This window comes from Lepidochelys kempii, chromosome 7 (genome assembly GCF_965140265.1).
Source record: "Lepidochelys kempii isolate rLepKem1 chromosome 7, rLepKem1.hap2, whole genome shotgun sequence".
NCBI lineage: Eukaryota > Metazoa > Chordata > Testudines > Cheloniidae > Lepidochelys > Lepidochelys kempii.
Genome location: NC_133262.1, coordinates 2,999,919 through 3,027,875, shown reverse-complemented (window position 1 = coordinate 3,027,875; position 27,957 = coordinate 2,999,919). Strand labels below are relative to the sequence as shown.

The 27,957-nt window shown below is 44.1% G+C and overlaps 1 protein-coding gene across 22 annotated transcripts in view; it reads left to right on the top strand.

The window, feature by feature from the left end:
* The window catches only part of FHIT (fragile histidine triad diadenosine triphosphatase), a 1,095,777-nt gene that overhangs the window by 924,639 nt on the left and 143,181 nt on the right, over window positions 1-27,957 (top strand). For 21 of the 22 annotated variants that reach the window (XM_073350942.1, XM_073350957.1, XM_073350941.1 and 18 more), the window contains one exon: window positions 19,859-19,927. The exons of the other annotated variant lie outside the window; for it this stretch is intronic. In XM_073350942.1, the coding sequence (XP_073207043.1) occupies window positions 19,859-19,927 (69 nt within the window). The remainder of the gene's footprint in view (window positions 1-19,858; window positions 19,928-27,957) is intronic. 22 annotated transcript variants of the gene reach the window in all.

Here is a 27,957-nt window from a genome sequence, read left to right as displayed (position 1 = left end):
GAATTATTGTGGGGAAATTCATTGGCCTGTGCGATGCAGGAGGTCAGACTAGATCACAATGGTCCCGTCTGGCCTGGGGGTCTATGAATCCCAAGGAGGTGCTGAGCATCTGCAGCTGTTGTTGACTTGAATGGGAGTCTCAGGGTCAGGCCCTTGGTCTGTTAGTGCCAAGAAGTGGGGGCTGGGGTTGGGGGAGGGCACAGTTTAGAAAGCATTCGGGCTGCAAAAAGGTTGGTAGAAGGTGTGGGTCAGTTCTTATTTTATCTGAACTGGCTTGCCTGGTCACAAACAGCACATTCTGAGCCCTTGTGTCCTTCGTTACAAAACTTGTGTGGCTCCAGATGCATCTCTGGAGTGAACGTTCCTTTAATTCAACTTCACTAATAGGCTTTTTTAAAGACATAACTTGTCTTAAACTTGGAGTCAATAACTCTCCTAATTGTATGAATTCTTTAATATGCTGGTAGAGGTGCTAAAACAATTGTCCTTACATTAAATATGCTGCACTTATGCAAACACAGCACATAGGTCACAAGTTCTAAAATGTACCCGGCTGCCTAATTAGTTAAATGTAAGCACTAGGTTGCATAAATAAAGAGCTATCCCTCTGCAAATGGCAATGGTCATGGTGCTCGCTGGGTGTCTAGTAGCAAAGAAGAATTAATGTGAACACTTCTGGAGTTTTTTCTGTCCGATTAGTAATTCTTTCAGCGTTCGTATATTAATTGCATTTATGAGGATGTCACATACACTTTGGACCCCCTGTTCTGCATTCCTTTTGCATCGCAAGCTCCTATTGACTTTGGCAGAAGTTTGGGTGCTAAAACAATGCAGATTAGGCCCTCGGTGGTGTTTGATTTATACTGTATTACAGCAGATGCAAACCCACCTAGCAAATTCATGTTAACAGTGAGGATAGAATTCAAACCCTCCTGCTTGAAAAGCACAGGTCCTGAGCCTTCAAGGACAAACTCCATTCGTGATTAGCCGTATAGGGCCTATGACACACAGTTGCAGTTCTATCTACCAGCAGGCTAGTGCAATGAAGTAGCTATGTGCTAACAAATCAGCTGTAGTCAGGATAAATGCCTCATCTTTTTGCTGATGGAGGTATGCTGCTTTAGAGAGTCTGAGCATTTTCATAAGGCAGCATAAACTGATGATATGCTGCTTCTTCCTTCTGTGAATTCCTTGAGTGTGCTTTTTCTTTTGCATGTGAAAACTTAGAAAATCCTACTGGGCAAAAGCTGCTCGGACTGGCCAAGGCGACTTTCATTAACGGTACCCACGGCTATTAATTCTAACCTTGTTTACGTCTGCCTCAGTTCTGTTTCCAGAGGCTCCCGCTGTGGTGTTTTACTGAAGCAGCATTGCAGAAGGTGGGGGATGCTTAAAGTGCCAGTTCTTGTGTTCCTTCCCGGAGCAGATCGCATTCCTGGCTCTCATGCTAACGTACGCACCATTTTAGAAATAGGACGAAGGTTCGCAGTCCCTCTTCGGGGCTTGGCATGTGGGTGCTGCCTCGTGTTGCTGGCCTGTGATATACAGGCGGTCAGAGGGGATGATCTGGTGGTCCCGTTTGGCCTTAAAATCTGTGACTATTTACCCGCATCTCAGTCCCCAGCCCCAAGAATCAGCCCTCCCCCCTCAATTCCCACTCTCGACTTTCTCACTCTTTGCGCTCAGTATTTCATTTAAAGTGACAATCAAAGGGCCCCTGCAGCATCCATTGACTTCAGTGGGCCTTGTGGATGCCCTGACTCTGCAAAGCTCACACAGCCAGGCGGCATTTGCAGGCACCCAGGCTTTGCAGGAGGGGCTCAGCAGTTCTCAGGCTCTTGACAAACTTTCCCAGCATGCTGCTTCCTAAGTGATGAATTCACTTCTGCGTATTCCCTATATGACTGTTTCAACCAGAGATCAGACCTGGTCTCAGCAAAACACTTCCTGTTATACCCAGTGGAAGCAATCAGATCCGCTCAGTCAGTGTGAGGGATGAAGATGAGCCAGATGCTGGCTTAATGGGTGAACATGAGGATGAAGTCCAAACCCAGCCTGCTGGGAGAAGTGAAGAGCATCTTAACGCAGGTTAAGTTGTAAGGGTTAAAAAGCAAACTGCCTACTAGCCTAAAATTAGCCGGCTGGTGCACCCACCTATAGGGGTGCAGATGTGTTGCATCTGGAAAATAATCCCCAGTTACCTGCCTTGCACCTTGCAGAATAGGAGTGTGTGCATTCCATTTGGTGCAAGAACTTGTGTGTTCATTGGAGTGGGCACAGAGAGGGCTGCAAATGGAAAGTGTGGGGATCGGTTTTCTGGTTCCCCTGAGCCCAGTGCTCGGTTGACCCGTTCATATTATGGTTAGCTGTGTGCGGGGAAGAGCTGCCTCATCCCCCATGCACGCACTGGGAACAAGTGGGAAGGAGCTGGGGAAATGGATGGAGACTTGGTCACCTTGGCAACATGCCAGCCAGCTCCCCAAGGGATATATGTTGCACCAGGTGTAGGCCTAGCAGAGGCCTTCCCCACCCCTCATCCCGAGAGCCAGAGGAGTACAGTGTGATTCTCAGAGTCTCAATCTGCTCCTGCTCTGTCCTTATCCCTTGCTCAGAATCATAATTTAGCTTTTTGCAGATCACTTTTTGTTCAGTGAAAGCCATTTTCTGTCTCATTTGTCCTGTAGTTTTCCTTTGAGCCCAAATCAAGAGGCCAGGCACTCACAGCAGGTTCAGCGAGGGAGCTGCTTTCTTGATGTCACTTTCCTCCACTTGTCAGGATTCTTTCTAAATTCGGTGATGCAGAACTCTGTGGTGTTGTGTCTTGTGCAAACACTGGGGAACTGTGAAGCCGTCTGCTTGGACCAACTTTCTGTTTCATTAACAAGAAACAGTTTTCTATTATCTTCTGATTAACCTTATGTATTTGAGAGCATATGTTCGATATTCTTTACTACTTTGAGCTCTTTGGATCACCAAGGTGTTTTCCTGCAAACATGGAAGTCCATGCAAAATAACACCAAACCAGCTGCACAGATTTTGTACACTGTAATTAAGTTGTAGAGCTTCAAATGAATTTGGCTCCAGTTTGCCATGCTTCTAATGCCCCGTACTCTGTTTCAGTGTGGTGTTAAATCGTGCAGAAACGAAACGTGACCTCACTTTCATGTCAGTTGATCTGGCAGGGTTGTTTTTGTGTAACTAATTTAAAAAGATTGATTGTTGGTTAATTACATTAATGAACTGAACCAACATGAGCACAGACCAAAGCTCAGCAGTCTCCTAAACAGTCATTAGGAATATACATCTATCTTTTCACCTGCTTGTACAGCCTCCTGTTGAGTGACAAGGTGCACACAATGTTAATTCTGAAGGTTAAATGACTTAGGGACGTAATCATAAACTGCCCACATTTACTGACCTCCTGCCCATGTGGCCTCCATCACAGCAACCAATGGGCATTTTGGACCAAACGTTCTCCAGTACATCAGGCCTGGCAGTCTCAGCTGGGAGCCTGGCAAACTGTAGTGTCTATTAGAAATCTTACAGAGTTCTAGGGTTTAAAACGCTTCTCAGGCTTAAATGATTTTGAAATAACTCTTTTCCCAATTAGGGGTAATTCATGTGGATCAGGGTTAGGGTGCACTAGACGAGCTATGTTACTAAGTGTACCATTTGCCTGTAAATGGCTCATGAATATAAAGAAGGGTTGAACAGATATACATTTCCTTAATTAAATCTGCAAAGTGAAATGGCTGTGTTGTTTTTCGCCAATTACTAATGAATGATGTCTTTCTTTGTATTGATTGTTATTGTAACAGGGCATAATGGCCTAGACTGACTCAAGGCCATTTTGTGTGAGGTGCTGTACAGACATTTAAGAAAATTGCAGTCCTGGCCCAAAAGAGTTTAGAGTCTAATATGAACAAGGTAAAGAAAAATGAAATGTGTTAACATCTGATTGCAAAACGCTGCCTGGGGAAAAAAGCTGTTTTAAAATTGGGATTAACCTCCTCCCCCCAAATGTTGGGACAATTTTTGTAATTATTCTTCCATATTTTTGGCCAGCTCTGATGTCATCTTTCTTTAACTCAGAAAGGACCTGATTCTGCACCATTGAAGTTAATGGGAGTTTTGCCACTGACTTTAATGGAGCAGATTCAGGCCAAATGCGAAGTACAGTAAGAAGAAATCTCCTGCTGCTAGAGCAGCACAAGAGTGAATGAGCATTTGCACCATCAGTTTGGGAGATGAGATCCTTCCTTCTTTGGATGTTAACTCTCATTGCTGCTAGTCTCAACTCAGTAATGTGTAGAGATTGATTTTTCGAGACCTTTGAGAGAGCTTGCCCTTGATAAAAAAAAACAAAAACAAATAAACAAAACAACACCACAAACCTGAGGTAACACTGGTGCGGACACCCTGCTGTTCTTCGGGGGCTGATCCAAAGCTCACTAAAGTCAATGAATCTTTCCATTCATTTCAGTGAGCTTTGGATCAGGCCCAAGATGACCAATTTAAAGGATTTATGTTCCTTTTGGCAGATGCAATTTGTGCCAGCATTTGGCACCCAGAATTGAGCTACGGGGATAGATCTGATTGACCGAGTCTCAAACATCCTCACTGTAGATGTAACTCAGGTGGCGAGAGGTACAAGTACTAAGATTTACAATTGCAGTTCATTTTGAGCCTGATCCTGCACCATTGAAGTAAACAGGAGTTTTGCCCTTTATGGATACAAACTGTGTTAGTAAAAAGGGATGACAGCCTCAGCCCTTTTGAAAACATAGGTTCTGATCCATCAAACACTCACAAATTTGCAAATTTGCATAACTTTAAAGAGTATGAGCAGTTCCATTGACTTCAGGGGCTTAAAGTTGAGGATATGTCCAAGCAATTGCAGGATCAGCACCTTGGCACATGATGACTCTAAGAACACATTAAATACAAGGTGAGGACTAGATTGGAAAATGACACATACGCAAATAGATAAAAATCACAATTTAGTTAAGTTCTTCTATTTCAAGCTAACTGAAAGATAGAGGCCGGTACCGTGGGAGGGAAAATATGAAAAGAAAACCACACCGAAACATTAAAGAATTTCTGATTAAGTAAAATTCTGTTTCTGTTAACTTTTTTTTTGTTCCAGTCACATAAATTGCCATCTTTGAAATACTAAATCGCCTAGAATCAGCTTTTTATAGTGGAAGATCATTTTACATGTACAAGATTTCACTGAAGCAGCTAAAGCGCTCAGATGAATGTGCAGACTTGGCAATAAAATAGAAAAATATTCCTATGCTCAGGGAGCAATGGCTGTTTGGTGTAGTTTTTATATTATAAATAACTCTATTTGGTCTTGGGTATGTTGCACCTAGGCAAAGAGATATTCACTAGTTCTAAGGCAACGTGGCTCTCAAGGATGTAAGAGGACTCATTACTGACACAAAGCTTAGGGAGTTTTGGCCAATGGACTGACTGATCCTGTGATGACAAGCAATGCAGCTTGAATGACATTTCCTCATTCACCCAGAGTTGTGGGGCTTGGTTTAGGGACCATCACTGAAAATCCTTACCTTTTCCTTGCAGTAGCCCCTCTTTCCCAGCTCTGATGAATGGAAGAGGAGCCTGGAAGGAGGCATGAACAATACCTCAGTCCCTCAGAAACTAACCCCTGCCCCTTTAGAACATACTTGCAACAATTGTGTAACAAATAACCATCCAAAGGAGATATTCGTATCCCCCCTCTCAAAATAAGCAAGTAATTTGTTTTGTCTCCTGTGTAAATTTCTCTGGTGGCCCTCCATTTTTCCCATCCCCTCTCCTGTCCTCAAGAGAGGTTGGACTGTTAGAACTATTTTGGATGTTCTTATTTCCTTCTAGTGGAGACAAGGTATATTTCACCCCTTAGCTCAGCTGTCCCTATGCATGTGGAGAAATATTGTGTGTGTGTGAGAAAGAGAGAGATCATTATTAATTCTCTAGGGACCTGAAAGCCCTCTGGAGTCTTTCCAGTGACATCAATGGTCTTTAAATCTCATTTCAGGTACCAAGTCCATCTGTTATCAGTGTCAATGGTCAAACTCACACTTATTTCAATGAGGTGAGGATCAGCCCCTGGATATTAGTTATGGGATGGAATGAATTAGATCAAGTTAAGCTGTATCAGACTGTCTGGACAGGAATATGTCTCATTCGTTTCTTCACTCTACCTTTACCTCCTGGAGCCTGCTGAACCTTACAAGATTTTCCCGGGGTCTGAAATGTATCTGATTAGCGCTAGAAAATAAATGAGCATTTTATTGCCCTTTGTATCTGACCTTTTAGATGGCTCCCATTCTTTTCATTAAACGAGGTCTCTGAAGTGAAAAACACAGACATAATGCACTGGACCAGTGAGATAATTAGCCAGCACATTCCCCATAATTAGTGTGTTAGCATCTCTGGAGGGACATGAAAGCGTGCACTGTCCCTTTAACAGGACAATTTGATAATCCTCTTAACATTTTCTCTTTGGGCTGATAATATTTCACAGAAATTTTACTTTGTAAAATATTCCTAAAGGGAGGCTTAAGCAATAATGCACAGATTATGGAAATGGCTTTCATTAAGTGTAGGGAGAGACTTTACCGATGCCATGAATGGCTTCAAAACACATAACCCCCATTAGGAGCTTCATTTCAATGTTTATTCGTGGAGCAGTGAATGTTTATTATAATACATGTTATTGAAACAAATTAAAGAACTGTAATTATGTGTATGGCAAGTGTTAAGGCAATATGCATTCATCAAGGCGTAAGTAAAGACTTGGGAGGGGGGGAATATGCAGTCACAGTTTAAATTTGCATCCCAATGTTTTGCGGCAAATACAGCTATTAAGGAGACAGACTAATCTAGGGCAAGGCATGGGACTGAGAGCCAGATGATCCAGAATCTGTTCTTGAGTCTGCCACAGACTTCCTGTGGGACCTTGGGCAAGTCACTTCACCTTTCTGTGCCTTATCTGTAAAATGGAGACGATGTTTCACATGGGTGCAGCAAGGTTTTCAATTCTTTGCTATTTGGAGACTGGTTTGAGATCCTTGGGTAGAAGATACTCTACAGCATTGTGACTGCTTGACAATAAAGTAAACACAATGGGGCAGTGCTGTACCACATCTCCAACTGGCACAGTGCAGGATGTGGCCAGGAATTGATTTGGCTTCCTGACCCTCAGGGCAAGCCCCTGACCTAACAATTCTTAAAATGGCTCCTGGGGGGGCTGAAGTGCAGGGCTTAGACCCAGCTCAGATGCACCGCAGGGACTTCCCCCTGTGTTGAACATTCTCTGCTGGGTATTTGCAGCCAGAATCCAGCCCCTTTGCACCCCTGTAGTGACACAAAGGAGCTGAATGACAGGGCAGACAGTCCCTGCATTTTCTCGCTCTGGTGGGAAGGGAAACCTGCTGAAATCAACGTCCTTTGGCTGCAGCCCTTGCTCGCGTTAAGGGCATAGTCGTTTACTCTGCATGCACATACGGGAGAGTACCTCTGGTTAAAAGTAACACCAGAACATACCTCTTATTGGGCCAAACTCTTCCCTCCTCACCCAGAGGCTGCAATCCGAGTTAAGGGGAGTGCTGCAGGGATCCGGATTGCAGCATTCACCCCATTAAAAGGAGAGGCTTTGCTCCCGGAGGCTGGGATTTTGAAAGGAGCCCAGGGAATTAAATAACTGGTGTCTGTGGCATTTCAGTGGTAGTTGGGTGCCTGATTCCCTTAGGCATCGTTGACATCCCAGCCTTATCTCCTGGGTTGTTTAAATGATCCTGGAATAGTCCCCAGAGCTTGCAGAGACAGAACGGTGTGATAAGATGGCTCATGCAGAGTGGCAGATGGCAAGAATCCATGGGCCGGATCCTCCTCTTGTCCCAGCTTTATGGCAGTGATACTTTGTTGACTTCCACAGAGTTATTCCTAAGTGCTGAGCCTCGGGCCATAGGTGAGGGGGCAAGGTGACTGCTTTCAGCTCACAGGCAGTGCTGCAGGCCCGGTTCACTTTCACTCAGTCCCTCGTTACCTCTCAGAGAGACAGTGCCGTAGGACACGGCTACCCCCCACCCGCATTGAAGTGAATGGTGCTATTGCATGGGCTAATTATCGTTATGTTCATGCCAGGTTCATGCCGTGGAAAATACAGTGGGGAGATTTTATATACACAGAGAACATGAAACAATGGGTGTTACCATACACACTGTAAGGAGAGTGATTAGGTAAGGTGAGCTATCACCAGCAGGAGAGGGGTTAAAAAACAAAAAAAAAACCTTTTGTAGTGATAATCAGCATTTCCAGCAAATGGCCCACTTTGATTATCACTACAAAAGGGTCCCCGTCCCCCCCGCTGGTAATAGCTCACCTTACCTGATCACTCTCCTTACAGTGTGTACGGTAACACCCATTGTTTCATGTTCTCTGTGTATATAAATCTCCCCACTGTATTTTCCACTGAATGCATCCAATGAAGTGAGCTGTAGCTCACGAAAGCTTATGCTCAAATAAATTGGTTAGTCTCTAAGGTGCCACAAGTACTCCTTTTCTTTTTGCTCAGGTTAACTGTCTGAGTACAACCCTGCAGCTGAGTCCTTGGAAGCAAGGAGAAAGCAAAAGCATCATGTGACTTGCTTGGAGATCTCCCCCATTCTCCCACAGGGCTGTTTCCCTGGTCCTCTTCTGTCTCCACACCCTTTCTCTAGGTGATCCCATGCTCTCACAAAGCTTCAGCTGCCATCTCTGTTTGGATGACTCTCAAACTCTAACTTTCAACTGCCAGCCTGTCTCCCTTAATCCAATCCCCCCTGCACGTCTGACATCTCCTGCATGTCTCACCATCATTTTACGCCTAAATGACCAATACTAGACTCAGTATCTTCCCCTCCAAGCTTTCCCTCTCTCCTCTGCGCTCTCTCACTGCTGAAAGCACCACTGTCCTCCCTGCAACCCATGCCTGTGACCTCTCTGTTACTGGTGAGCCGCTAGGGCTGATTCTGCCTCTCAGTGCCGGCACCCTGTGATGGGAGCCTGTGACCAGGACCCAGGCCTGGTGGGAAATACAAGGGCAGCTAATGAGGGTTCAAGGAGTTTGCTGAGAAAAAGACAGCTTGGTGAAAGCTCTCCCAGGCAGAGGGACCAGGGAAGGAGATGCTGGGTTAGAGAGGACTTGGGAAGGGGCTCTTCATACCAGCTAGATAGAAAGGCCTGATTGGAGTTACCTGCTGTGATGGACAAGGGCAGAATCCTTAAGATGCTGTAGAAAGCATCAGGTGACAGGATCTGGGTTTTGGGAAGGAGCTATTGATCCCAGCAAGGGGCTATAGGGATGGCAGAGGCAGGGATAAACCGGTTTAACATTCTTTTAATAAACCAGACTCTGAGTAAGGTTGTTATTTGCTGCATGAGAGCCCACGTGTGACTACTGGGGAGCTCAGCAAGGGGGAAAGGAGGCAGTGGTTGGGGTCAATGTAACAGGGTTACCCAACCCCCACTTCTAGGCTGGGGCCAGATCCCGCTGCTGCTGCTTCCTCTGTAGTATTTTTAAAATCCATCCACATTTCATCTTACACAGAGTGGCTGTTTCAGGGTGTCCTTTTGCCACTGCTGGCTCCCTCACTTCTCTCTCTCTCTCTCTCTCTCTCTCCTTCTTGAGCATTATTCCAGCTATAGGATCATTCCCTGGGAAAACCAGTGCTGGGGGTGGGTGACCAACCAAGAATTTGTAGATGCCTGGTCTCTAGACCTATGGAGGTGGGGCTTGCTAGAAACTGATGAATGGGAAGGGCTGCACCTTTGACGTTGTTTGCATTGCATAACAACTACTTTACTAAACCTACTAACTGACAGATAATGCTACATATTTTTATGGGCCAGTAGAGAGAGCTTTTTCTAGTAACTAACTACCTACTGGTGTTCAGAACTTTCTTTTATAGAGTTCTTTTGTTACAGGGCCAACTAATCAAGTAGTTAGTCAAGAGTAACAAATGGATATGCTATGGGAAGACCAATTTACAAGAAGGGAGAATTGCCCTATTTTTCATATTGCTATCTAAGTATTGTGTGTGTTACCCTTTGTCGCCCGCTCTCAGTCTTACTCAGAGGCTGGATATTATTCTGGAATTTTTGCTGTTAATCTTGTCAGGAGAAGCTTTTTCTCCTCCTGTAAAATCCAGTGTCTTTGGAATGGACGGCAGAAGTTCTCAAGCAAACAAGAAAGTGCTGTCAGCAAAACTGGGCTTTTTTCCCAACCACAGTCCCTTTGATTGTAACGTTGCGCCTGAGGCATATCGCAGGTGGCAGAGTACAGCTAAGTAAGGAGTGGGAAAGTGGCTTCTCCTGATCAGTGCCTTTATCTGCCAGGAAGGTTGTAATGCTTGTCACAGATCAGGGCTAGCTGTACCTCTGACCGCCGGAGAGTGCAGCCTGCACAGGGGACAGGCTCTGAGCCTCCACCTGCCTCAGTGGAATCTCACCTTTCTTTCACTCCAGACTGGGTCCCTGACTGCAAACCCCGGATACCAGCTGTGATTGCAGAGCAGGCCCAAGTGGATTTGGCTGCCCTCTGAGGCTTCCCTTTGGGGCCTGTGACCGATGTAAGAATACAGTGAGACAAACCAGAAGGAATCAAAGCGTAACAAGAGAAACGGATTAAAAGCACAGAGGGCCTGTGAGCAATTGTCTAACCTAAATCTATATGCAGTGTAGTTGTAGCTATGTCAGTCCCAGGATATTAAAGAGAGATGGTGGATGAGGTAATATCCTTTATTGGGCCAACTTCTGTTGGTGAAAGAGACGAGCTTTCAAGCCACACAGAGCTCTTCTTCAGGTCTGAGAAAGGTTCTCAGTTCTGTGTGTCTTGAAAGCTTGCCTCTCTCACCAACAGAAGTTGGTCCAATAAAGGATATTACCTCTCACACCTTGTTTTACCAAAATGTAGATAGGCTTAGCTCATCCAGACACCCCCACTTCTGGGTCTGGGGGGACAGTCTGCCCCATGCCACCCTTGTGTTTCCTTCTCTGTCTTCAGGGTTCCTGTTCCCTTGTCCTTGGCCTCCTGAACCAGTTTATGCATCCCACCAGTGGTGGTTGGATGTAACTTATTACAGTTAATAGCCCCTGATGAGCGCTACAAACTCTTAGCTGGGCGATTGTTTCCTTTCCTGTTGGAAGTTATCCTTGTAACCCTGCAACGAGCCGTATAACAACCAGGCAAATGGCACACATAATAGTCATAAAATAGTACAGGGATCTTCTATATCCTTCACGGTGCCATATGTTAATGATGGCTGATTCAACACCTGTCTTTAGCATTCCATCTGTTGACAAAATCACCTTCAGCATCCACTTCTGCAAGCTATTTCTAGCCTATCAACAGACATTTCTGTAACTAGTGCAAGGGGACTGATCGGCTATTCAAACATATTTATATATATATATATATATATATATATATATATATATATATACACACACACACACACACACCACCTTAGCTATAGGCATCACTCTGTGCATGGCTTATAATATTAAAACAAAACTCACCTGAGCAGGATGGATTATCTCTAGGAAAACAGGCTTCAGTTTTCTTGGCTAAGATTTTTGCAAATATTTTACAGCTGTTGCTCACTGGAACTCTCCTTTAGAGGTATAATTCCTACAAACGCCTGCCTCTTTGCCAGATTTCAATATTAGAGAGATTAGCACACTCTTGAATGACCTAGGCAGCCTGCCACTTCCAAAGTCACATTGAAAACTTTGCATAGTTCTGAGCTTAAGACTTCTTCATTGAAACACAAATGTTGGAGGTGGCAAAGACCTGCTGGATCTAGTCAGTTCCCTTGCCCATGCAGGCTTGTTTCTTACAGGGCATTCTGGGTGTCAAGTGATGGGGCTGTCACTGCTTCCTGTCATGCAGCCTGATAAATCTCACCATTAGTAACTGCTGTTTATTGATCATTCTTCATATTGAGGGAGCACTTAAAATGTGGTAGGTACTTTTCAAAGGTAAGGGGGGGCAGTCCCTGCCCTAGAGAGCTTGCAGTCTAAAAAGCATTACTTTCTGAAGGTCGTAAAAAAGGAGCATTTGGAGGATTTCTTCTGTGACTGGCACACGCTGGTGTTTGGAACGTAGTTATGGTTCCCTGTGCTGAATCCGAACAGAAACAAAAGCAGTAGCTAAACACACCGAGTACCGCCGGTGTATGTTCACTGATCTCTGTCCTGACATCAGGACTATGGATTGTTGTATCAAAGTCATGTGAAATCAAAGAGCACTTTTTAAGAAAAAGAAAATACAGCTCAGCAGTGATTGAAACTGTTTGGCGGAGTGGGGCAGGGCTGAGGGAAGGCCATAGGATCTAGAGATTGACCAGTTCTCTTTGCTAATTGCGGCCCTTCCAAAAAAGAGTGGGGCACGTTAATTACTCTGGGGTGGGCAGGAGGAGCATGAGCACGATTGCTCCCCCGACTGCACTTTTTTTATGAATTCAGATTGGACCTCAGCTTCCAAGGGCTGTCGATCTGTTACCTCTCCCCAGAGCTAAATTAACTGGAAGAGAACCTCGTGAACCTGATACGAGGCTCTGAGGCCAGCAAGTAACCTAATCTGACATTGCGTCGTATTTTATAGGCAAAGAAGACATAGGACCAGCTCCTGAGCGTAACTCAGCCGCAGCTCAGGAAGGAAGTTAAAAGCCACCTTTCCACCCTATCTTCTCATCTTCCCTCCCTATTCTGGAAGCTATTTGGCCATTTTTACCTGTGTAAAGTAGAGCAACTTCAGGTCTGCTCTATGTTATGCCATCTGCCCATGGCCCTAGAGTGCAGTTCAGGGATCCCAGACATAGGGATGCCACTGGTCATAGCCCTCGCCCCAGGCTGTAGATAGGAGGGAGGTGCATGAGCTGCTTTTATTATTTATTATTTCTATTACAGGAGTGCCTAGAGGCCCCAAATGAAATCAGGGTTGTTTTGTGCTGTGCTGTAAAGAAACACTTCCTGCCATGAAAAACTTGTGATTTAAAGAGACAAGACTGATGAAGGGTGGGAGGAGAAACTGAAGTATGGCGATGTTAAGTGACTTGCCCAATGTAAGTGGCAGAAGCCTGACTGGTATAGGACAGGGCCCCAGTCGAGTGCTCTATACACAGGCCCACTCTGTCTTTGTGGCCAGGGAGAAACTTCAGATGGCTCTGCAGCATATTGTAGGGATGTTCTGTGCCATTGGAGCCTCTCAGAGCAGCCAGGGCACACAGGAAGATCTGGCACATAGTCTTTGGCCGTCCGGTGGAGTCCGATAACCAAATGTAGACCCCTATCCAGCAACGCACTAAAGCACGTGCGTAATTTCCAGCATGTGACTTGTCCTCTGGAATCAATCAACTTGATGGTTCTATTCACATGCTGCAGCTGAGCCTGTGCTTAAGAGCCTTGCTGGATCAAGGCCTTAGTGAAAGAAAAAATTAAGAACAAAAAAAAACCAAAAAAACCCCACCCAGAAGGCTGTTAAATTGGATGGCAAATTAAAGACGGCGTAAGTTCCCTGTCCCAGATATTTCTCACCACATGGCACCTCCAGGTCCACGCTGCTATTTTATCACCTGATTTTCTCAGGCAAGCAGAAGAGAAGGAAACTCCTTCAGATGTAATTGCACCTTGGTGCTCCTGCTTGACTCTATTACACAAACAGTCGGGAGAATTCAGATTGTCCTCTGTGTTCTTTTCAGAGCCAAAAAACCCCCAACATATTTGGGATATCTGCAGTCAAGCGCCTGCTTTCTTACTTGGTCATGGTTACCTTGTCCAAACAACATACCCCTTGGTTTTTAAATATGGTAGATAGATTTTGTTCTACAACATATCACGTTCCATAAAGACATAATGCAAATAGTAAAGATGATCAAACCATGAAATTGTCCTACTGCTTTTAAGTGGCCCACATGCTGGTATAAACATGGGTGGGGGTTGGGTTTTTTTAATACAATTGGCATATTAAAAAAGGGGGGATTTGATAGCTGCTTTCAACTACCTGAAAGGGGGTTCCAAAGAGGATGGATCTAGACTGTTCTCAGTGGTAGCGGATGACAGAACAAGGAGTAATGGTCTCAAGTTGCAGTGGGGGAGGTTTAGGTTGGATATTAGGAAAAACTTTTTCACTAGGAGGGTGGTGAAACACTGGAATGAATTACCTAGGGAGGTGGTGGAATCTCCTTCCTTAGATATTTTTAAGGTCAGGCTTGAGAAAGCCCTGGCTGGGATGAGTTAGTTGGGGATTGGTCCTGCTTTGAGCAGGGGGTTGGACTAGATGACCTCCTGAGGTTCCTTCCAACCCTGATATTCTATGATTCTATATCTTTTGTGTTTCTCCTTTTTAATTCTAATGGTAGGCAACCTTCCTGGGTAGAGGGTCACATTAGGAAACATTTACAATGCAAGTCATCGTGCACTGTATCTTACTGCTTTTTTCAGTCTTAGAGCTTGATTCCAAGTCCATTGAAATCAATAGGCACCTTTCCATTGACTTCAATAAGGTTTGTATCATGTTCCTACTTGAACTGCCCAGATTGTCTGTCACTGTCATATATAGTACATATCCCAAATACACCTTGGGACACTTTTCCACAGAAATTAAAATGACTATTAAAAATAGCTCTGTTTGTCTTTATCTACCACTAGCTAGCTGATATAAGGCTATAGACAAATGGACAGAAATGCATTCAAACTTACCTGTGTCAGGTAAATATCAAGACCTGTATGTTCCAGGAGGAAAGAAATTGAATGGCAGGTTATTTACAGAATATAGTGTATATTTTAAATCGAAAGAGCACCCCAAAAGCTTTCTAGTCTCGTGAAATTTCCAGCACAACCTTTAAGCTCCATTCTCTTAAAAAGCCTTAATTTTCCAAATGTAAAATTGAAGGCCCAGTGGCACCAATGAGCAACTTTCAGCTTGCAGTGTGGTTCTGAGCAATAGATCATCAGAGAAATGATGCCCAGATGATGTATTGCACTCATACATCATACCCGCACTATCATTTTCATGATATATTAGTATAATAAACTATCAGTACACTATCACTGATGTATTACTTAAAAAACAGGTTTTAACCTACAAAAAGCATCTTCAGCTGTAACCTGATTATTATTTTTCTCCATAGTTTTCAGCATAAACAATAGGGTATTTCTCAACTTTCTCTAGGGCAGTCTAGGAAAAAAGGGAGAGGTATTCAGACTACCTTGTTAACTGAAACTTTTTCTGTAACTTCTCTCTATTCCAGTGAGCAAAGGCTTCTTATGGACTGAAGCTAACACCATATCGCAGTGTGTAAATTTCCTACCAAACAAACAGGCAAAACTATTTTGATTTTGGGCTTCAATCTACACTTGAGCCATGTGTTCTAAAAATCTTGCCGCAGTTCATCACTGGGGGTTGATTTGCAACTCAGCAAGTGATACCGGGGCAAAATCCGTATAACGCTTTGCACAAAGTACTCAGGGCTGTTTCTGGTGCCCCTAGCTCGGCCGTATCTAGGCACTGCGTATGAGGATTTGTATCATAGAATCATAGAATAACAGAGTTGGAAAGGACCTCTGGAGGCCATCTAGTCCAACCCCCTGCCCAGAGCAGAACCAATCCCAACTAAATCATCCCAGCCAGGGCTTTGTCAAGCCTGACCTTAAAAACTTCTAGGGAAGGAGATTCCACCACCTCCCTAGGTAACGCATTCCAGTGTTTCACCACCCTCCTAGTGAAAAAGTTTTTCCTAATATCCAACCTAAACCTCCCCCACTGCAACTTGAGACCATTACTCCTTGTCCTATCATCTGCTATCACTGAGAATAGTCTAGATCCATCCTCTTTGGATCCACCTTTCAGGTAGTTAAAAGCAGCTATCAAATCCCCCCTCATTCTTCTCTTCCGTAGACTAAACAATCCCAGTTCCCTCAGCCTCTCCTCATAAGCCATGTGTTCCAGTCCCCTAATCATTTTTGTTGCCCTTCGCTGGACTCTCTCCAATTTCTCCACATCCTTTTTGTAATGTGGGGCCCAAAACTGGACACAATACTCCAGATGAGGCCTAACCAATGTCGAATAGAGGGGAACGATCACGTCCCTCGATCTGCTGGCAATGCCCCTACTTATACATCCCAAAATGCCATTGGCCTTCTTGGCAACAAGGGCACACTGTTGACTCATATCCAGCTTCTCGTCCACTGTCACCCCTAGGTCCTTTTCTGCAGAACTGCTGCTGAGCCATTCGGTCCCTAGTCTGTAGCGGTGCGTGGGATTCTTTCATCCTAAGTGCAGGACTCTGCACTTGTCCTTGTTGAACCTCATCAGATTTCTTTTGGCCCAATCTTCCAATTTGTCTAGGTCCCTCTGTACCCTATCCCTACCCTCCAGTGTATCTACTTCTCTTCCCAGTTTAGTGTTGTCTGCAAACTTGCTGAGGGTGCAATCCACACCATCCTCCAGATCATTAATGAAGATATTGAACAAAACCGGCCCCAGGACCGACCCTTGGGGCACTCCGCTAGATACCGGCTGCCAACTAGACATGGAGCCATTGATCACTACCCGTTGAGCCCGACAATCTAGCCAACTTTCTACCCACCTTGTAGTGCATCCATCCAGCCCATACTTCTTTAACTTGCTGACAAGAATACTCTGGGAGACCATGTCAAAAGCTTTGCTAAAGTCAAGGAATAACATGTTCACTGCTTTCCCTTCATCCACAGAACCAGTTATCTCATCATAGAAGGCAATTAGATTAGTCAGGCATGACTTTCCCTTGGTGAATCCATGCTGACTATTCCTGATCACTTTCCTCTCATGTAAGTGCTTCAGAATTGATTCCTTGAGGACCTGCTCCATGATTTTTCCGGGGACTGAGGTGAGGCTGACCGGCCTATAGTTCCCAGGATCATCCTTCTTCTCTTTTTTAAAGATGAGCACTACATTAGCCTTTTTCCAATCTTCCAGGACTTCCCCCGATCGCCATGAGTTTTCAAAGATAATGGCCAATGGCTCTGCAATCACATCCGCCAATTCCTTTAGCACTCTCGGATGCAACACATCCGGCCCCATGGACTTGTGCACATCCAGTTTTTCTAAATAGTCCCGAACCACTTCTTCCTTCACAGAGGGCTGGCCACCTCCTCCCCATGCTGTGCTGTCCAGTGCAGTAGTCTGGGAGCTGACCTTGTTCGTGAAGACAGAGGCAAAAAAAGCATTGAATATGTTAGTTTTTTCCACATCCTCTGTCACTAGGTTGCCTCCCTCATTTAGTAAGGGGCACACATTTTCATTGGCTTTCTTCTTATTGCCAACATACCTGAAGAAACCCTTCTTGTTACTCTTAACATCCCTTGCTAGCTGCAACTCCAGGTGTGATTTAACCTTCCTGATTCCATTCCTACATGCCCAAGCAATATTTATATACTCATCCCTGGTCATTTGTCCGATCTTCCACTTCTTGTAAGCCTCTTTTTTGTGTTTAAGACCAGCAAGGATTTCACTGTTAAGCCAAGCTGGTTGCCTGCCATATTTACTATTCTTTCTACACATCGGGATGGTTGTAGTTGGTTGTAGACTCATAGAAGTTTAGGGTTGGAAGAGACCTTGGGAGGTCATCTAATCCAACCCTCTGCTCAAAGCAGGACCAATCCCCAACTAAATCCTAGTCCAACTAGGACCCTTTGCTGTCCCTCCCCAATGACAAATACAGGAACGGGTTACAAAAAGAGAGAGAGAGAGCAGGGAAAAGAGAAAGAAAAGCCATTTTGTAGCCCCCTCCATCATGGAAAAGCCCATGCAAATGGGAGTTTGGCCTGATGCTCTTCATGTGGCTTCCCTGCTGGCAGGGGAGCCCACAGAGGGTGGCTCCCTGCTGGGAATGGCTGTCTCCAGCTCCTGAATCTCCCTTTGTACAAGTCACAGGAATTTCCCTGGGACAGCTGCTGCTGCAGTCAATGGGGCTGAATCCAAGATGGAGTTGGGCCAGACTGACTGACATGACGTGCCTAATGCTATGTGGGGAGTCAGGGAGAGAAGTGAGTTTCTAACTGACTGCAGAGAAGTTACACCAGGGAGGAGTTTGGGTCTCTGCATCCGAGTGTCCCCACTGTGAACGGATAACGATACTTAGCTACCTGTTGGACTGGGGGAGAGGAGAGGAACTGTTAAAGGCTCAAATTGGAAAGCGTTATATAAATGCTCAATATTCCATGGCTGTGATAGAATTTCCAGTATAGGCTCAGATGGGTGCCGTGGAGATATCTGAGAGAGAGATTGTGAGGTTTCCTGCTGTGGCCACAGATGGACAGGCTGCTGCAGCTGGACTTTAATTCTTTCTCTCTCTGTCCCCCGGCCCTTCCCCCCCCCCTCGCATTCTCTAGCTCTCTCATCGAGAGGCATATTTGAACTTTGGGACTTAGTACTGGTGCAAACAAATAGGTAATTAGCAGTATCTGTGATAGGCTTCCTGATTGAATTTAGAGCCAGCTGGCGAAAGGCTTTCAATCCTGTAGGAGTTTCTCTCAGTTGGTCTGCATATGCATTCACCTTAGCACTTCTTCTTGGATGCAGAAATACACTGTGGTAGCCTGGCTTGCTCTTTGCCAGTCTATTCATGCACAAGGTTAGTCTTAAGCTCTCCACAAGCTCAGGTGTGAGATTCTTAGCAGTAATAATTATTAAATGATGGGGGTTCACTTTGAATTTTATCCCCTTGTTTTCATTATTTGAAATTATTTATTTACCCATCTTTCCCTGGAGTTCATGATCAAATACAGCCCCTCTCTCTCCATAGTACAACAGGGCCAATCTTAGTCGAGCAGTTGATGTCAACAATACCTCACACCTCTTGGAGGCAGCTAGTGCAACTGCATCCAGGAAGAGACGCTTTTGTGGGAGGGTGGTGCTCTTGCAGCTACCAACACCGAGGTTCTGCCAAATATGGAGGGAGCTTTAGGGCCCAATCCCATGTCCATTGAAGACAATGGAAAGACTCCCATTGACATCATTCATTTCCACCAGTTTTGCAGAGGACTGTTGCGCTCTGTGACTGCTCTGGCCAAACGCCCTTTCTGGCTATGCTCCTCCCTTAACTCTTCGTCCTCATAAGGGTTGTGAGCACTTTGCATTCCCAGAACCTGGACACCCAGTGGGTTTTATGCCACCAGGGCCCTCCATCACAGATTGTACCAGCGACGTTCAGGTTCCACTTTCTTGGAAGATGATGTAAAAGCAAAACTTTTACGTGTCTTTTTCAGCCTTGCAAAGTACATGCTGTTAGGCATTCTGTACATCGCCATGTGTCCTCCCCATAATACCACTGCTACCTGAACAGCTGAGTCTGAGGAGAATTTCCTTTATCCCATAGTCTTCTCAGAATACTGCTGAGCCAATACTGTGTAACTCTGCCCCTGCAGCCCCCCGGCTTACACCTGCTGTCTACCTTCTACTGCAATCCGAAGTTGGCAAATTCTTATTCCTGTCAGTTTCAATGTCACAACAGTCAGCTTTAAAATATGCTGTCATTTCAGAGCGCTGGCTAAATACAACTCAGACTGACAACTCTGAATAATTCCTAAACTTTCTGGCATTTCACTCAAATGCTCATATTACAGCAAAGTTGCTTTCTCATGTTTTTCATCTTATGCAGTCTCTGAAGATTTGCAATACAGTTATAGAACAGGTTAACATTTTTTTGACTCTGAAAATAATACAGTGGGAGCCAGTGTGTAGTAATAGGATGTCAGGAAAACATCACTGTCAGCCTACAAAAATTATCTAGATAATCACCATTGTTTGTTGTTTTTGAATTTTCAGCACGTTCATGTCCATGTTCTTCCAAGGAAGGTTGGAGACTTCAGCAGAAATGACAGTGTCTATGATGAGGTAGGTCTCATAGATCTTATTGTTAGATCAAAGTGGGTGTCAGCTTAATCAACTTAATGAGCCAGGTCTTGCCCTAGATAAACTGGCAGTATTTAAAGTGAACTCCACCAAATTTGACTTTTTTAAACTGCTGGCAAAGAATCTGGCAATTACGGAACACCAGGCAGGATAGTGTATGGATTTGCAAGCGAAGGATCAAATTATGCAATGCATAAGGCTGTAAAGAAGTGTTGGGCGACCCGTCAAGCTCATGTGCGCTACCCTTGCTGTGAGTAGTTGTACAGGGGAAGACACAGTCTCACGTTCTGTCCCCCATGCATGCAAGCAGGAGTGGGAAGGTCGGGGTGGGGGAATGGGCAGAGTTTTGCACCATGCCCCAACACGGGGTCAGCATAGCTGCGCCAACACTGTGAGGAAAATACCTTTTGCTCGCCATAGACCTGGTGCAGGGTACTTCCCCCTCAGAGCAAAGAGAAACCCTGGCGGCTGATTACCAATCTCAGAGTCACTGTCTGCCTCCTGGCCTGCTCCAGGGGCCGCACAACAAAGCAACACCCTTTGCTCGGGGCTTGTGGCAAGCTCATAGTTCAGCCCCAGGGATCAAAATTAATCAGAATAGATGTGTGTGTCTTTGATATATGTATGCATGTGGCTCCGATTGCAGGATTGGAGCCATAATCAATTACATTTTTACGTAATCCCTGTGTTTTTTTTAAAGAACATTTGTACTAGGCATTACTACTTTCCCAGCTGATAACAATCTGAATGAGTTAAATGAAAATTGTAATCAACGCACTTTTGTGTATGTTTCTTGGTTGCTTGGTAAGAGATTGCATCTTAAATATACAAACTGTATTCCTTCCTGGAAATTATTAATTCCAACTTTTTTCAGCACCATGCCATCTGTTTTAGGACGAATTCATGATATTTTTCTGCTGTTGCACTTTTTTTCCTTTTGTGATGTGCCTGTGCTGATGCTTCCCTATAGAATGTTATTTACACGATGAAAAATGTGATGCCATGTTTTGGATCCTCTCTAAATGTTATGGCTAGGTACGATGATTATGGCAGCTTGGACAATAATGTGTATGTGAGAGTTATGGGGTAGATGGGGGCTCTGACCCTGGAAAACACATGTAACCAACAATGCACAAGTAGACCAAATGAGTTCATTATGGCAGTACTTGTGTACCGCTGTGATTAAAGGAATATCAGCAAACTTGAAATCTAATCCATATTTTTAAAAGGTGTTAAAAATAGTTTTAGATACTACACTAGTCCCTAAGTTCCTCTGCCTTTTTTTAGTTTTGTTTTACAATGACATTTTCCAGTTTTTAAAAATAAAACCCACACAAGCAGGTAAAGCTTAGGGTATGTCTACACTACCCGCCGGGTCGGCGGGTAGTGATCCATCTATCAGGGATCAATTTATCGCCTCTAGTAGGATCTTTCACATGTGTAGATCTTTGACAGGTCAGCAGATCACTATGTATTGGCAGGCTGCAGCTCTGTAACAGATAGACTGCTAACTGGGGAGATAAGGCTCTTGGAGTGTTCTTCAGATCCCAACTCCTCTGGAACATAGTCTGAGGTCAATCAATAGCTTGGTTGTAAGTGTGGTTTAGTTTACATATGGGAGGCTGATAAATGTAGCTATATTTTGGATTGCAAACATAGACAGTATTCTGTAATTGCCCCAAGGCCCCATTCACATCTAGCCTGTGTATACATGCTGCTCAGCCTACTTATCACAATCCAACAAAGCATTTTGGCAGGGACATCTCATTAAAGTGTACACCAAACCCAGCCATAGTGCAAGATAAGCAAATGCTCTGTAACTATTGTGTAGGATTCTCCGCAAAGTCCTGCTCACAGCTTTGGTTCAACACAAGCTAACGTAAGTCTCCAAAGTACCTTTAACTGGTTTAGAGCCTTCCAGATGGTGACACGTTGTCATCTGTTTATGCTCAGTAGATTGCTGGCAAGTCCCATGACACTCTTCGCTCTCTGACAATTGAAGAACGTGCCCAGATGTTGAGGCATCAGTCTCTAGGATTTCTGGAGACAAGATGTTGGAAAGGAGCTGCATCCTCTTGATGTCTCCCCCTCCTCTCCCCAGTTGGCTTGGGAATGAATATCTCTGTTGTTGAGTAACAGTTTGAGCAGAGGAATGGGAATCAGGACTTCAATAGGTTGAGCTCCATTAGGTAAATCTTATTTATCCTGCATTTGGGTGTGAGGCTCAGCGATTCCGTCTCCTGACAGTATTTTAAGGTATAAGGGGAATATTTAAAGGTAACAGATAATGTGTCTGTGACAGATGCAATTCCCTGTACTTTGGGAGATCTCACTGAATTAGGTTTAAGTATTTTTGGAGTCCAGTGTTTTAAATGCAAAGGTTCTGTAATATTGTGGGTCTGGGTGATCAAAGAACTATATTGGACAATGTGGCAGACAATGAACTGTTGGGACAATAGTGTGAAGTGGAATTCCTGGGAAATAGCTAGGAAAAGGTAAATGCAGTCTCTCCCCCGCACCGCCGGCCTCTGGTTATGCAAAAACCCAGCACTTTGAAGCTACGCCCTGAAGGAAGGACAATTGTTTGCTAATTACCTGTTCCCAGTGCCCCAAGATCAAAGGGCCAAACTGTATAAAGGAGGGACTCTCAGATTTACGCAGGTGGCCGTTCTGAGCTAACAATTGTTATGAGCTTGTAACCACAGAAAACTGTTGGTGGGTCGAAGGACGGATCACCTGCCAAAGCCACGACTGGAGCTGGGGATGCGGGGACCTGTGGCAAGCTATTAGCATGCATACAGTATGTATTAGCATGCAGTATGTTTTCTCCTGAATGCTTTTATCTTCAGAATAAATGTGCTTGCTTAGAAAGAATTGTGTGGTGGATTAACTGTGGGCAATTACACTGTTTATAGCCTCTGAGAAGAAAGCAATGCAGGCCCACTAACTTACTGTGGAACACACAGTGAAGGCAGGGAACTGTGCAGCCTGGAAATACTGCAGTCAGGAGGTAGAGAGAGATGTGTGTCTCTACCCAAGAGGGGGGATGGCTGAGGAGCTCGGAGCCTAGAGTGGATGCCCTGGCTTGTCCATGGAGGGAGAATACAGGTGCAGTTGCCCTGAATTGTGACAAGTCTTTATTGCTTGGTATGTTTTTTGGGATTGACCAATAGGCTGTGTTGGATGAAGCCTCTTGTTCTGGTTGCACATTTACACTTTCTTTATGATTCAGTGTTGGAAAACTTAATCACAAAAGAAGAGAAAGAAAAACATCCAATGCCCAAATGCCTTTCCTGACATGTTTCCTCCAATAAGTCACTTGAATTAGGCGTATATATCTCAGTGCATTCTTCAGAAGCCACTGCTTGATTTCTTTTAAATATTTATAGAATCATTAGTAACGAAAAAACCTACTAGATTTGGACCATTTTGGCTGAGGAATACACTTTCCCTCTGTCTCTGCAGTGAGACTCCCTGGGATTTGTTTATTTCTTGGGGACTGCTAATGAACGAGTCCCCAACATGCCACTTTGTCACAGTGAAGGGTAAAGGCATGTTTTTTTAATCCTCCCATCTTCCTGAAATTATTTGGAGCCCAACCCTGCAGACAACGTACACATAACTGTTAAGTTTCTTTCCTAAAGCAATTACAGGATCAGGCCCTTTATATTTTACTCTTGGTTTATAGCCATTTCATATCAATCTTGAGGCATTCTGATCCATGAATTCTGTTTGTTTCTTGAAGATTGGAACTGCAGTGGAAGATCTGGATGGCTATTAGGAAAAGGCTTTAATCAAAACACATGCATATTGTCACCTGTATTTCTTTCATTTGGTTTAAAAGAGAATGAGATCTTTATATTTAACCATCAAGGAATTTAAGGGAGTTAGATATCTGCTTTACAATAGAGGATTGGTTCTTTTCTGCTGTGAAAGTATGACACAAAAGATTGATTCAGTTGTGCATCAGTGGATATACTCTACCAAAGAGCTACATTCTGTGTTGATTTAATGAGCGTGAGCACTATGTAACTATCAGAGGTGACTATATTAAAGACCTTGAAGACATTATCCTGAAATGTCTCTCCACTCTCAGAGCACCTCGGTTAAGGAGCACTATGTGTTTGTATAACCTCTAACACAGTGGAGCCCTGATCTCAGTGGAAGCCACTAGCTGTTACTATAATAAAAATAATGATCATCCTGCCTTAGGTTGAGGGTGATAACACTCTTACTGCGGTGGGTGTGGGGCTCTCCAGTGCTGTGCATAGAGAACAGAAAGAAACAGGCTTGTGTTACCATCATTATTAATGAATGTCGAGGTTGGCTTGACAGCCTTGGCGACTGGAGATTGCCAGCATTGTCCATCCAATGGGTGACTCAGCCTATTTTGAAGGAGACCTCTCTAGAGGAGTGAATGAAACTCAGTCTACCTGTCAATGAGATCCTCAGTATCTACCAGTGCTGCTAGAAATGGTGTCATTTAGCACCTATGATGTGTTTGGGGATGAAGAACCCTGTGTACTCTCACTCTATCCTCAGTAATTGGACTGAGACCACCATCTTATTTCCATAAACAGTTACTACCAATGCAAACCATATTCAGAGCAGTTAATTTCAGGTGAAAGGCTCTGTGTCTGTAACCGGACTTACTTTCCCCCATTCCCAAGTTTCTAGTCTCTGTCTAGATAGAAGCTCCTTGCCTAGATTGGTGAGAAATGCAAACATGATGGGAAAAGGGGAACGCAAAAACGAGAGAGCCACTGAGACTCCAATCCCCAGACGCTCTTCGGGATCAAATACACCTAAGTTAAAGGGCTGGGCTGGTGCTGCTGCTGAGCCTGCTGCATTGTACCTCATCCAAACTAAAGTCTGAATTAGTCCATGACTTGGAGATTTTGTAAAATGCTTAAAGCAGCAGCAGTATTCCGGCTGCACCATCTGTTGTTCTCCTCCCCCTGATATTCAGACCGACAGCAAGAGAATCACTTCGGGAACGATGTTTTGACTTGCTGATCTCATTCAGCACATGGCATTCAATCATTTCAGCACACAGGAACACCTTGTCGTGTTCAGTTGCCATTCTGGAGGGTAAAGGAAGCAGCTAAGCATAATTCTCCACAGCGCTCTAGCTTCCTTTTCAACCAGGCCAAACTGGAGGACAATGGTGAATCCGCAAGCTTAGCCAAACAAACCTAGAGTTCAGATCTCCAGTGAGTGGTTTGTTGTAGCTTTGACTGTCACGCATCTAGGTGCTGAAGTGCTGACAGAAGCTCTTGTGCTACCTCGTTATGTTTAAAGCCCAGTGGAGGACTCGTTAAAAGCGCACAGTTGTAGAACCTCCTGAAAGCAGCTTCCCACTTTACTCTTCAAGGAAAGTTATTTAAGACCTGATTCAGTGCCCACTGAAGTAAATGGAAAGACTCCCAACAATGTCAGTGGGCATTGGATGAGTCTCTCCATGAAAATTAACAGCATGCAGAGTTAATAAGCTGAAGTCCTGAGTCCATTCCTCAGGGTTATACAGTACCTTATGGCAACATACTGTTGCCTGCTGGTAGATCAATCTGCTACAGTCTAAACTCTCTAAGGGCCAGATTCTTCCCTATTTACATCTTGTGCAAGTCCATGTGGGTGAGACAGGACAGAATCTGGCTCTAAATGGGTGCACTAGAGGGCAAAGGAGCTCTACCTAGGGAGGTGGTGGAATCTCCCTCCTTAGAAGTTTTTAAGGTCAAGCTTGACAAAGCCCTGGCTGGGATGATTTAGTTGGGGATGGGTCCTGCTTTGAGCAGGAGATGGGACTAGATGACCTCCTGAGGTCCCTTCCCGCCCTGATCTTCTATGATTCTATTTTCCCCCAGTGCCTACCTCTCTATTTTCATCTTGGTGGAAATGTCTTCTTCCCATAGGCTGTGAACTTCATTCTGGTCTTGCCAAAATAATTCTTCAAAAAAACATTTCCCTTCTAACTGACAAGGCATTTTCTGACTCTTCCACTAGCCAATGAGCACAGGTCGGTCCTTTCTTCATCTGCCTTGGGATAATGCAAAGAATTGAGGGAGTCAGTTCAGTAAACTGAACTGCACCTGGTTATGCAGAAATACATTCATCTGAGGATACGAAAGTAGGAGTCATATAGTCTTAGTGTACTTCCCCATGCAGCGATTTATTACTAGGGTGTATGGGTACTTGTGTAATGTCCCTGTCACATACGGTGGTTGTTAGGGCTGTGGAAAGCTCAAAATTTCAGAGTAAGGAGTTCAGTTCAGCGAAGTGAAGAATATCCAAATTATGTATACTGCTTGAACCTATAGAACTGAAGACTGAAAATCAAATCATCTGGAAATCTCAAGGAAAAAGGCTCTCCTGAGATTTGTGGGCCTAGCTGTAAACACTGTGAGAACATCCTTTCTCATGGTATTTTAGCATATCCACTTCTGGTCTTGGAATATGTAATGTACCGAGGGCCTAATATTCTGGTATTTTCCTACATTATCTAGTATTTGAGATTGCTTCCACTTTTACTGATGCTACTCATCGTGTTCTCAGTGAACCATGAGGCTTATCCTATCATGCTGTAATGGTCTCACATTTTGACATCCTTATCATGAGTGCAGTAGCAAAGTGGCTGGCAACACATCTGCATATTTCTTAAGTGCATCCCACGTCCATAAGCCAAAACGGACACATTTTTCAATCGGTAAATGGAATTCCACATCTTAGCATCGTATGTATTTCCCTTGATGGAAACTCCACTGTCTCTGATATTTTTTGCCCTTTCAGAGCTTGCATGATATTAGCCAATCCAATATATGAAATCTCTAAGACCTTACTATACTTTCTGTGTATTGTATACACAACACATCTTAACTCAGTAGCTCAGTGGGTAATAGATAGGCAGGATAAACATCATACCCAGGTCTGATTAACAGTCACTTATTTTCCTGAAATCTCCCTTCCATCAGCTCTGGAGATGTCAAAGAGAATCATCCTGACCATAGAAACAAATTAGATGTCATTAGAAGACTCTGTATTAAAACAGCTATTCTTCATGATCACATACATGCCCTTTATACCTTGAATTTGTCTGGAAGGTAATGTACATTTGGCATTTTACATATCATCATGCAGTCTAATGGCCCTCTAGCCCATCTGTCTCTCTGAATTCCATCACTGCTTTTATTGCTTCTCACCCTTTGCTGACTTGGTTCTGCTTTAGCAGCCTGGCTCCAAGGTTTCACCATTCTTTCACTTAAGGTACAAAATGTTAGCTTGAAGCCATTGCTTATATTTAGGCTTTATTGTAATGGAGAGGAGTGCTTTGATATGATCAAAAAGAGCAAAAGAGCTCTTGCCCTCTCCCCACCAGGATATGTGCTTTGTTTGCCTTTTAGAGTATTTCCTGACCTTGACAACAAGTCATTGGCAAGCAAGTTAGTCACAAAGACAAGCTACTGATCAGGAGATTAGTGCTAACATGATCTCCAAGGCTGTTTACTTTGCCTGTTCTTGGAATTACTCAATAGCTCAGGTTTCAGAGTAGCAGCCCTGTGTCTGTACCCGCAAAAAGAAAAGGAGGACTTGTGGCACCTTAGAGACTAACCAATTTACTTGAGCATAAGCTTTCGTGAGCTACAGCGCACTTCATCAGATGCATCCGATGAAGTGCGCTGTAGCTCACAAAAGCTTATGCTCAAATAAATAAATTTGTTAGTCTCTAAGGTGCCACAAGTACTCCTTTTCTTTTTTCAATAGCTCAGGTGCTTCTTGTATATTGCAGTTCCCCAGGGATTTCCCTACACCTCACCCTTCCCCAACATCCCCCACCCCCAGTTTTGTGAACTAGTTACATGCAGTGTTGCCAAATTAGTGATTGTTTGGAAATTTGAATTGAAATTGAAACATTAATACACACTTTTAAAGCATATAAAGTGTATGATAAAATACGTGTATCTGAAAAAAGTATAATAGATTTCAAAAGTATGAACACAGACGAGCTTCCTTATACA